This window comes from Mastigoproctus giganteus, chromosome 6, assembly GCF_048544385.1.
Source record: "Mastigoproctus giganteus isolate SK-2022 chromosome 6, ASM4854438v1, whole genome shotgun sequence".
Classification (NCBI taxonomy): Eukaryota; Metazoa; Arthropoda; class Arachnida; order Uropygi; family Thelyphonidae; genus Mastigoproctus; species Mastigoproctus giganteus.
In genome coordinates this window covers 165,932,837-165,945,479 of record NC_143580.1, presented here as the reverse complement: position 1 = coordinate 165,945,479, position 12,643 = coordinate 165,932,837, and the positions used below count along the sequence as shown (strand labels likewise).

Sequence of the window (12,643 nt, the reverse complement as noted above, 5' to 3'; positions counted from 1 at the left end):
TTTGTCTGGAGATTGTGAATGGATCCAGAAACTCCATTCATTAATATCAGTATCTAGATTCCAGTATTAGTATCCTATTGAGAGGAACCTGTTGATGTACACCTGGGGACTGTCTCACTGGAGTATACATGAGAATCAATAAACGACAAAGGTGGATATATTCAGTGATAATCTTTTTTACAAATACCCACTAGTTCCTGCCAGATCAACCACATGGATGCAAAAGTTTTTCCTTCTTTGCAATTGAGCTTCGTATCCCAGCTAAGCCCCAGGTCCCTATGAGATCGCAACTTCTGAATTCCTGTTGACATAAGCTTCAGTGTACAACCTTATTATTCTTTTTATGAATACCACATGGCTTTCTTCTGATGGAGTTCAAGACCTACTGAAGGTATTTCTCAAGATTCCTAATGGTCTTATTTACAACTCTTTATTGTCTAGATCTCTCCAGTATCATTGGCATTATCATACATCATAAGGTCATCCGAATAGTAAGCAAAATTATTGTGTATTGCCAGAAATGACTACAGAGCATCTGCAAAAAGAAGACCTGAGAGGACACCACCCTGTGGGCTCCTCTCTCAACAACTCTGGTTTTCTGAAGATGCTTATGATTTTTTTTTTTTTTTTTTATGTAAACCCCAAACACGAGAGGTGTTAAAACCTATAGTACTTAGTACCGTGCTTGGGTTGGAGGTTGAGAAGATGAAAGAAGATATTTGTTGACATTGGACTTGAACTTCTGTAGACTGTAATTTTCAGGAAATACGTATGATGGAAGGTTGTTCCAGAAAACAGCAGTTGAATGAATAAATGAGAAAGATTTGAAGTTGGACAGTAAATGGATGTTGGCTGGTGGCGGCACGTGTTTGGACTGTTTTGAAAGAGAGAGCGGGAATTGTAGAAGCCAATTCAGAAGAACAGTGGCCATGGAAGTATCTGTAGAAGAGGCATGCAGCAGAAACAGTAAGTCTATGAGACAGAGAGTGGAGAGACTCTGTTAGAGATCAGTCATTAATTAACCTAACTGCCCTTTTCTGAATGGAATCAAGAAGCCTGACAGAGGTTTTGGGGGCACTACCCAAGATGTGGGAACAATATTCCATGGCAGGGTGGATTTCTGATTTATACAGAGTGAGCAGCTCTATGGAAGAAAAGTAACGCCGAGAGTGAAAGAGAAAATCAAGTTTTTTAGATGCAGAAGAAGCAATATTTGTAATGTGCTTGTGCCAGGAGAGATTAAAGTCAAAATTAGAAGTAATCCGCAAAAGAGATATATCATTTTGCCTAGAAATCGGAGTGTCACTAAAGATAAGCATAGGAGCAGAAGAATCCTTTTTGCGAGATATAAGACAAGACTGAGTTTTAGAAGGGTTGAAATCAACTAAGTTTTCTTTGCCCCACTGGAGAATTACCTGAAGATCGGCATTTAAGGAATTGGTAGCAGATTTTCGAGAAGTTGAAGCTGATTGAGCTGGACAAGGTTTCTCAAAATGGAAAGTGGAATGCAATGTACTATCATCGGCAAAACTATGGAAGAAGGTCATTAATATACAAGAGGAAAAGAGTGGGGGAAAGAACTGAACCTTGGGGGACACCAGCATTAGTGGAGAAGTTAGACGACAGAAAGCCATCTACCATCACCCTCAGTGAGCAATCAGAGAGAAAACAGGATAACCGATTACTAAAAACAGTTGGCAAACCAGAAGATGGAAGCTTGTTTAGAAGACCTTTATGCCAAACACGATTGAAAACCTTTGAGATGTCAAGAGCAATTACTTGTGTTTCACCGAACCTTTCCATTGAATTAGTCCATAAATGGGTAACATAAGCCAGAATATCACCAGTGGATCGACACAGACAGAATCCATACTGGCGATCGTTGATCAGATGGAAGGTTTCTAGGTAGTTTAAGAGTTGGCGGTTAATTGATTTCTCCATTACTTTAGAAAGAGTAGAAGTAATTGCAATGGGAAGATAATTGGATAGGAGGGATTTGTCACCCTTTTTAGTAACTGGCTGGATATGAGCAAATTTCCAAGCAGAAGGAAAAACACCTTTGGAATAAGAAAGTGAAAAAAAGGCAGCAAATAATAGGAGTAAGTTCAGCAGCACAGATTTTGAGAACAAGTGGAGAAATACCATCGGGAGCTGGAGCTTTCTTAGTATCAAGATTCATCAAAATCCTTCTGACATCCTTTTGACGGAAGACCACAGGAGGCATTGAATGGAGCATGTTGGGAATGGTGGGAGGTGTTTTACCAAGATCATTAATACATGAGTTGGAAGAAAAATGGGATGCAACGGGTCAGCTTTATCCTTGGCTGAACTGACAACAGAACCATCTGGTTTGGAGAGAGGTGGGAGCAGAGATGGGAAAAAGTTGCAGCCAATAGCTTTGGCAAGAGACCAGAATGCTTGGCTACCATTAGGGCAAGAAGCAAGTTTTCTACTCTTAGCCTGTTCAAACTCTAGTTTGGACTGATTAATAACTTTACAATTGTTGTGAGCTTTGGTGTAGGCAAAAAATGAAACTGAAAAATTAGAAACAAGCCAATTATGATATGCAACATTCTTCTGTTGAACAGCCTTAGCATATTTATTGGAAAACCGAGGTTTAGATAAAGGACGAGATTTTAAAGTGGTGTGTGGGATAATGGATTCCATTCCTGCAAAAATAATTTTACTGACACGATCTGAGCAAACGTTGACATCAGAAGTTTTGAAACAGTAATCCAACCAAGGAAAAGAAGAAAGAAGTCTCGCAGGTCATCCCATTTTGCATTCTTGTAATGCCAAACAACACGAGGTTGAGAATAGCCATGAGATAAAGGTTCCATTGGAGAAGAGACAATCACCAAGTTGTGATCTGAAGTGCCTAAAGGACCTCTCACTTTGACCGTGTACTTAGAATTGTTGTTTGTGAGAAAAAGATCAAGCGTATTGGCTGTATGGTTAGGATTGTCCGGTATTCTTAGGTAAATGAACAATCTGTGCAAGGTCATTAGTAATTGCAAAAGCCTCAGCATCTTGACCAGCTGGGTCAGTGTGACTAGAAAACAGAAGCCAGCTGGAGTTGTGAACATTAAAATCACCAAGGAAAATTACCTCACTGTTAGGAAAGTTGGACTGGAGAAAGTCAAGTTGCAAAGAGAGGAAGTCAAAGAGCTCCAAGTGATTAGTGGAGTTGGGAGAACAGTAGAGACAACAGATGAATTTGACACAATGAGGTAGAGAGATTTTAAGCCAGAGAAGATCGAAGAGAGGAGATTCCAAATTGCCAAGTCTCTGACAAGGAATGTCAGAATGGACATATGCACAAGTACCACCTTTGAGGCAAAAGGAATCATATAACGAATAATTTGGGCATCTGAGACGAGCAGTAGTTGAATCAACCGATAACTGAGATTCTATCAGAAGTACATGGGGTTTGGCAGACTGCAAGTGGAAATGGACATCACTAAGATTCGAATTAAGACCACATATATTTGTGAAATGAATTAGGAAGTGCTTGGGAGGTTTAGATCTTTTTGCAGATTAGCTTGCTCTATTAGTTTGACAATTCATGGTGTATTCAATAGTAAGAAAAAGTGGGTGGGACATGCTGTATGAAGTAATGAAATTTTTGGATATGGCATACACATGGTAAGAATATACCCAGATCCTTGACATAACATGGCCTCGACAATGCTCCACACATACACACTACTCGGACTCCCTCCAGTCACTATCTGGCAGAGTAGAGGTAGCAAGATTATACACTAGCTGATCCAGAAGCCTCCTAGAGAGTTACCAATAGGTTCGGTCCGGCGTACTAGCTAGCGAACAGGCAATGAAAAGGCAAACCCCAAAGCTAGCTGCCATGCCCTGGTGGATACCCGACATTGAAAACCTCAGAAGAGCAGTAATGAGACGATGAAAGGACTTCCAACGAGACCGGTGGTTTTGGCCGGCTGCTGAGGTCGCGGCCATGAGGGACACGTATAAAGACGCAAGGAATCAATACACCAAATTAATAAAGGACACCAAGCACAAAACTTGGGAAAATCTTGTTTCCACAGCAGGGAATGCTGACCCTTGGGGAATGGTTTATAAAGTAGCCACTAACAGACACCCCAGAGGAGAAGTTGCAGAAGCAACAATGACCCTGCTGGGTTCCCTGACCACAATGTGGGATGACTTGGTGACTAATATCCTAAACACCATCTTCCTGGAACAGGTAACTCCTACCCTCCCGGAAAACTGTGGATCTGTCGAGGAAATGACTCTTACTTCACTGACCAACAAGAAACACCCTTCACTGTGGATGAGCTCCATGCGGCTGCCATGCAAATCAGAAGCAAAAAATGCCCTGGCTCAGACCTAATTGAACCGGAAATTGTGAAGAAAATGGTGGAATACACCCCAGATCTGTTACTTGCATTACATAATACCTGTGTCCAAGAAGGAACCTTTCTTGATGACTGGAAAATTGCCAACATCAAACTTAAATTGAAAAATCCATCACAGCAGCTAGAAAAACCAGAGTCTTACCGTCCAATCGCCTTACTCCCAGTTGTATGCAAACTATTTGAGAGAATGCTGCACAAGAGGCTTCTCCACTACAAACCAAACAAGCACAATGCAATTTGGATTCAAACCACTATCCACGATCAAAGCTCTTAAGACACTGCTGGATAAAGTAGAAGCCTGTACTACCAAATATTTTCTTGTTGTCAGTATCGACTTTGCATGGGCGTTTGATGCCATCTGGTGGCCAAGCATCCTCGCGAGACTTAGGCGAGCTGGAGTGCCTCTAAACCTGTATAACACAATCAGGAGTTACTTAAAACAGAGAACGATTGATGTACATGCACTGTATAGGATGCTAACCAGATAAACCACAGGGGGTGCCCACAGGGCTCTGTCCTAGGATCCCTGTTATGGAATATGATTTCAGATGAATTCCTGGCCCTTGATATTGGCGAAGTCAGCGCACAGGCCTTTGCCGATGATTTAATACTAACTGTTGCTGCTGACTCGTGAGTGCAGATCGAAGAAAAAGCCAACCACGCGATAGGAATTTTGCAAAACTGGAATCATTGCCAAGTAAGACCTGCTTGGTACTCCTGAAGGGCAGTACTCGACCTTGCCAGACCACCGCAAGTGAAAATCCATGGCACCACAATAAAACTTGCTACAGAAATCAAATATCTCGGAATCATCATTGACAAAAATCTTTCTTTCCAGCCTCATCTAAAGTATATTAAACAAAAGATACGGAAATATTCTGCACTGGTCACAAGAGTGATCAGGAGGGACTGGGGGCTAAACAAGTGGACCCTGTACCTCTACTACAAATCTACCTTCATCCCTGTCATCACATATGCTTCACCAGTTTGTTACAAAAAAGTAACCACAGTGGTAAATAGAACTTTGGACAGTATCCAGTGGTCAATAATTCTGACAATCACACGAGCTGTCTTGACAGTCAGCACGCATGCACTCCAGGTTCTGGCGGGAGTCCTCCCACTGGACTTGGAAATCATTAGATGCACCCTGATATATAATATGGCAAAAGAAATACCGTGTACTATCCTGAACTACAGGAAGCTTGACAAAACCAGACTGCTCGACCACCTCCAACAGGAATGGCAGGATCAGTGGAAAGAGTCTGCTAAAGGGGAAATCACCAAGAAGTTCCTCCCGAGTGTAAACATCTTTCCAAAACCCCCGAGTGGTTCCAACCGGGGCTCCACGTCACCTTTCTGCTCACCGGGCGGGCCATTTAATACAAAACCGTCTAGCTTCTGAATCACTGCAGATCCCCGTTGCCTCTGTGGCTGCGAGGAGACATGGCAACATCTCATGTATGACTGTGACCACTATGAGGACCTGCGATGCATGCTCACCACTGCTATCACCTACTTTCCGCAGAACATGGAACAGCATCTTCTCGACTCGGAACATGAATACAAAGCCCTTACCATCTTTGCACCGAAACTCTTTGCTAGAAGGTGAGCACTTTAGCAAACCACCATGCACAGCACCCAGAAGCTGATGATGAATCACGAAACTAGGACTGAAGAAAACTGGAATACCCAAGAAAACTGTATCAAAATAACCTCCAACTACGAACATGACCATCATTTAGCCTTGTTCACGAGGGAACTGACAACTAGGAAGACCTACGTCTGAACCAGACAAACTAACACAGGACTTGACATGAACTGGATACAAATTATTCGCACTGGACCACTAGCTGGATGACTAAACAAAATGACCAACGCACGAACTAAGAAAATGATATCACCAGGACCCAAGGCAGCATCCTCATAACATGCAAACTGGGCGACCTGAACAGGTTACACGACCAACCATAGGACAAGACTGTCTCGTGTATGATCTTACAACTGAATTTGACTCTTACATTGAAAATGATCACCAATGAAGATCCGGTTCAGATCGCTTGGACTCTTCACGTGCTCTCTGCTCTCTATTGCCAATGCCTGATGGCGATCTGTACCGGGCTCCCTTGCCTGGTACCTTTACTCCCTTTCCCCTGGCGGGGAGGAGGAGACAGTCTTGTCTCCTCTCCTCCCCTACCAACCCTTATTCTTCTCCTGGTGGGGCACCGACCTGCCTCACTGAACATCCTGGGGTCGCCTTCTCTATCGTCCCCATAGTTCTGTCTTTTCCCCCAGCCTTCAGTCTCTCCCCCTACTCTGCCTAATATGTCAGTGTATAACCCCACAAAAACTTAACTTTGTCCAAATTAAACCGCATAAACCTCAGTTGGTTTTTCTAATTCCAGCGCTCAACCTTAGAGGTGGTTTTTTTTTCCCCTAGTCACTGAAATCTCATGAAATTAGGTGGCAGGGCGTAACAGAGTAAAATTTCATTCTGTGTACCTGGTCTGCCTCCACGAGGCCAAGTGTGGGCCTCAGTAGGGGGGTTCAGTGGCTAAACGGCCAGATGAACGATACACAACACTGCACATATACAAAATCCACACACTTTTAAATCTCTGTCCTTCCCAGTGAACTGGTTCACCTACAATGAAAGCAACGTGGAGATGGGGGAAACCCCTGGTGCCGAGATTGTTCAAGACTGGTTTTGTTATCTACTCACTTTATACTGCACTGCATTGAGAGATTGAAAAAAATAATTTTGGAAACACCTCATGACTGCAAATAACTTTAAAAAATTTAAAGTTCAATGTAAAGTAAATTTGTAATTTACTGTGTATTTTGTACCTATCACTTAAATTTCTTTAATTTTTAAATAGTTCTTTTGTTATATTTTCCCAAAAAAGAAATATTTAAAGATTATTTCTATATGAAAGATAGGCATTACTCTGATACAAAATATAAATTTCCTGGCAGTAAGATAAAAAGTTTCAATCTACTTTGATGTTAGCATTATTACTTGTATTAAACAGTTATTTAAATGAATAGACTCCCCTAACCTTCCATTCTATTTTCAATTAGGGAGAACGCCTTAGTCATGCTGTGGGTTGTGCTTTTGCTGCGTGTTTGGAAAGAAAACAGAAAAGAGATAAAGAAACAGTTGTAATGACATTTGATCCAAGTACTTCAAGTTTCACTCATACAGGATGTTTTCGACAAGCTTCCCTTACGGAAAGAATGCAGGATCCTCAAGAATGTAAATTGTCAGGTAAAAAATTATTATATAATTATTTGTTTATATATTTAAATGTGAAAATTTTATTTCATATTTTCAGCTTTTCTTTAATATGTTGGATGAATTACAGCACAAGAGATTATTATAAGGTAAGAAACAAACACTTTACCCCCACTGAACAAATATACTGGGTATTTCAATTAAAAAGGTACTGGGGTCCTGCCTCTTATTTTTAGGTGACATTTTTTGTGATATTTAATCTAAAATTTTTGCATTTAAAATTTTAACTTGTATTACCAATTAAAATTTATGATTTCTGAATTAAAATGTTGCCTAATAAACTGCTTTTTTCTCAGTGGAATTAGTATCAGTAATGGCTGTATTAGTATTAGTAATGGCTGCATGGTGCAAGAAAGCCTATGGCTTATGCTGCACCAGCCAAAAAAAATATATAAATAAATAAAAGAAAAGGAAATTAAACCTATCAATCCTATGCATTTCCCTCACCCAAAGGTACTATCCAGATGACCTTTGAATTTTCCCAAACTGTCAGCCTCTACCACCCATGTAGGCAACTTATTCCAGTAATTTATAACTCGCTGGCTAAAATAAATTACTAAACATCTCCCCCCCCCCGTAACTTGAATTTACGTCCCCTAGTTCTAGCATCATTTATAATCTTGAAAATTTCTTCCTCATTCATTTTACTGATGCCTCTCAGAGCCTTAAACACCTCAATCAAATATCCTCTAAGCTGTCTAGTTTCCAAACTCTGCAACCCACATATTCGAATCTTTCTTCATAAGGGCACCCTTTTGCCGATCTCACCAGGCGAGTTACCCGTCTTTGCACCCTTTCAAGAAGCTCGATGTCTTTCTTTAGGTGCGGTCTCCATACTTGAACACAGTATTCCAAATGTGGTCTAACAAAAGCCTTATATAATGGGATTATCACATCCCTATCTCTACTTGCAAAAGTTCGATAGATCATCGATAGGACACCATGTGCCTTCCTTGCAACCTGTTCACAACGCTCAGAGAATTTCATGTCTGACTGTATCGTAACACTCAAGTCCCTTTCCTCCAGTACTGCGTTTAGTTGAACTCCAAGTGAATAAGTTATTTTGGGATTACTGTTTCCCAGGTGTATTACCTTACACTTTGTTGGATTAAAGCATAGCTGCCATTTTGGGATTACTGTTTCCCATGTGTAAGTTAATCCAAAAAGTGTAAGGTAATACCTTATACTTTTTGGATTAAAGCATAGCTGCCATTTCTCTGACCATTCCTGAAATCTATCTAGGTTTCTCTGAAGAAGCTCAGCTTGACAGTGATCATCATTAACTACTCTACCAATTTTAACATCATCTGCAAATTTAGACATCACGCCCTCTATCCCTTCATCAATGTCGTTAATGAAAATTAAAAACAACAGTGGTCCTAATACTGATCCTTGGGGAACCCCACTTCTTACATCAACCCAATCTGAGGAATAGCCATTTATCACAACCCTCTGCCTCCTTCCCCGAAGCCATCCTGATATCCATCTAAGGATTTTCCCAGTGATTCCAACCTGTTCCAACTTATAAAGCAATCGCTCATGTGCGACTGAGTCAAAAGCTTTGCTGAAATCTAAATAAACAATGTCGAAATTATTCCCTAAATCCAGCTCATGAGTGACCCTTTCAAAATAGCGAACCAGATTTGTTAAACATAATTTTCCCTTTATAATACCATGCTGAGTATCCTTGAGAGTTTCAGTTCTATCCAAATGATCCTGAATTCCACCCTTGTGTATGGGAGATAACATTGGCACTTTTCCAATCCAACAGAATCTCCCCAGAGTCTAGTGATGCTCGCATAATTAGCCTCAATGGTTCAATGCACTCATTTGCCGCCTCCCTTAAGATTATAGGGTATATTCCATCAACTCCAGGAGCCTTACTGGCCTGTAGGCTCGAAAGTTTTTTCATTAAATAATCTTGCGAAATTTCAGTATCATTGATTACATATTTTTCAACTTCGCTCCCACAATTTCCCATTGCCACGAAAGGTTTTTCTTCTGTAAATATCGATGCAAAATAACTGTTGAGTTCATCTGCAACAGCAGCTGGTGTATTTAATACTATCCCCTTTCCCTTACGTAAAGGTCCGATCTGGTTTGTCCTGCTCTTCTTAGCATTTATATATGTGAAGAATTCCTTATCCCCCCCCTTTGCTCTGTTTACTAGCGATTTCTCATAAACTGCCTTTGCCCGTCAAACCTTTTCTGTGGCTCTATTACAGATCATCTTGTAGCTGTTATAAGCTTCAGTACTTTTTATTGCTCTGTAACTTTTCCATGCAACCTTTTTCTGCTGAAGTAATGTGGCAACTTCACTCTTCATCCAACTTGGAGCCCTCCTCGTGGAGTATTTTTTTTAATGGTAAATATGCATTCAAGGCATCTGTGATTAATGTTTTAAAAGCATACCACAGTTCAATTGTATTCGTTCTCTGTGCGATATCTACCCAGTTAATAGAGGCCATGTAGTACCTTAAGGCACCGTAATTTCCTTTTCTGAAATTATAACCCATTCCTTTGCCTTTTACTACTGCTACCTCTCTCTTCATCATCCACCGTAGAACTCAGTAATCACCTCCTGCTACTGGTTCCTCTACTGTCAGCCCTGTTATGTCATCTGATTCATGGGTGATGATGAGGTCTTGGATATTCTTTTCTCTAGATTTGATACTAGAGAGCTATTACGTGCTCGATAATTCCTATATTCTATTATATTATGAATCAACAGGGCTTACCTTTATTTTTTGATATAGGAAGCTTCTTTTCCAACTCTCCTTGTCCAACTCGCTAATACTTCATGGGGAAGGCGATGTCAATTTTGCAAAACATTGTCATAAAGTTAGATTTTGGAGGTCTAAACGGGCTAATAATTAAGGATCGATTTTACATTTTGGTCCTGTGGCTGGAATTTTGAGTTAAATTTAGGGGTCTAATAATTGGGTAAGGGGCGGGGGTGGGGGTAGGGTTGGGGTTATTCTCTACATTCCTTAAGTTGGACTAGAACTTTTCGGGGCATCATGTTCACAGGAAGAGAGTTACTCACAATTAATCCGAAACTTTTTCTTTCCTTTTTCTTTCCTTATGTTGTAGTATTTGTTCTTCACGCATGCGTATAAGTGACCAATCGTCGGACAATAGGAATGGCCTACGGATATTGATTGAAGTTTCATGTAGTTTCATCTCTAAGGTTTCTGCAATGAGTAGTTTGTAGTAGTTGTGTTGAATATTTATAATTTTTGTTTCCGTAAAGCCGAAAGTATGTCTTTCATTTATTGCGTGGAACGAAAGTTCCGATGCATTTGAACGACCCGCCCGCACCGAAGCTTCGTGTTGTTTTGCTCGAAGCTGTGCCACTCCCATGGTGGATCCTACGTAGACAGCGTCACAATTTTTGCATGGTATACTGTATACGAGGTCATGCTGTGATTGGAATGTGGTGTTTGAAGGCCGATTTCTGAAGAATGTGTATAGTTTGTTCATGGGTTTTGCTATGATTTTCATGTCGGTTCCCTTGCATATTTGGTTAAGTTTATTGTACCAGTGCTCGATATATGGGATGGTGATGAAATATATTTTTTTGGTCTTGTCGGATTTTTTTGCTATGTTTGTTGCGAGGTTGTTGTTATTTATTTTATCACGGGCTATTTTTTTGACTTTGTTTATATAGGTTAGAGGGTAACCCCTATTTGAGAATCTTCTTGTTAGTTCATTTATTTCAGTGGTTAGAGAAATCTGGGTGGAAGAATATTTATAGGCATTTTGAAATTGGTTCAGCATGACCGATTTTTTGTATGGTTGGGGGTGGTAACTGTGGAAATGTAGAAGCATCCCTTTATTAGTGGGTTTTCTGTATATGCTGAAATTTAGTTTTTGGTCTAATCTGTGTATGGTAAAATTAAGGAAATTTATGGAGTGGGATTCTGCTTCAGTTTCTAATTCAAATTTTAGTCTCTGATGGATGTTATTAAAAACCTGTAGAATATTGTTTATGGTCGAATGGTCTGTGATGATTAGGATGTCGTCCAGATATCTTCCGTAATATGTAATCTGTGGTATAAATGGATCAAGATGGATCTTTTCTAATTTGTCTAAGTATAGTTCGGCAATGAGTCCGCTAATGTTTAAGCCCATTGGGAGGCCAAAAATCTGTCTGTATATTTTTTCTTGGAATAGAATGTAATTTGCATTTACTAATAGTTTTGTTAGTTCGAATATTCTGTCTTTGGGGAGTCTGGTGTTATTAATTTTTGTTTTATCATCGTTTAAGTAGGCCCAGACTATGTCCAATGCGTAGGGTACATTTACGTTGGTGTATAGTGAAGTCACATCGAGTGAATATAACTTCATATCCTCCTTGATATGGAGGTCTTTGAGGTTCATGAATAAAGCATCGTAGTTTTTTATATTATATGTTAGGAGTTCTCGGAGTGGTTTTAGAATAGGGTAGATGAACGTGGCTAGGGAGGCAAAAGCTGAATTCTTATATGACACTATGGGTCGTATTGGGTATCCTGTTTTGTGCAATTTTACTTGGCCGAATAAGGTTGGGATATTGTATGTGCGGGCTTTAATTTGTTTGAGCTGGGCCATAGTGATGTGGTCATCTTTCCTATAGGTGGTGAGCAATTTGTTATATTTGTTAACTAAGCTGTTGAACTCTGATGGTGCTACTTCTTCGTATGTCGTTGTGTCTGAAATTATGGCGTATAATTTATTTATAGTTGATTCATAATTCTTTTCTCTAGTACTTTCCCTGACATGTTGATACAAATAAGTCATCTAGTTGATTTAAAAATTTTGTTCCCCATGTCGAGTTGCCTTCCCATTTTCTCCAATCAATTAGAGGCAAATTGAAATCGCCCATAATAAGACATTGACACTTACTTGCCCATTTCCATTTGCAGGCTTTCGTCAAAATCTTCACAATCACCTGGTCTGTAGGTTACTCCTACTTGCA

General features: G+C 40.1%; 1 protein-coding gene across 3 annotated transcripts in view; it reads left to right on the top strand.

Moving 5' to 3' along the window:
* The window catches only part of LOC150084725 (protein numb-like), a 107,495-nt gene that overhangs the window by 75,265 nt on the left and 19,587 nt on the right, over window positions 1–12,643 (top strand). For all 3 annotated transcript variants that reach the window (XM_090375465.1, XM_090375466.1, XM_090375464.1), the window contains one exon: window positions 7,470–7,656. In XM_090375465.1, the coding sequence (XP_090231591.1) occupies window positions 7,470–7,656 (187 nt within the window). The remainder of the gene's footprint in view (window positions 1–7,469; window positions 7,657–12,643) is intronic.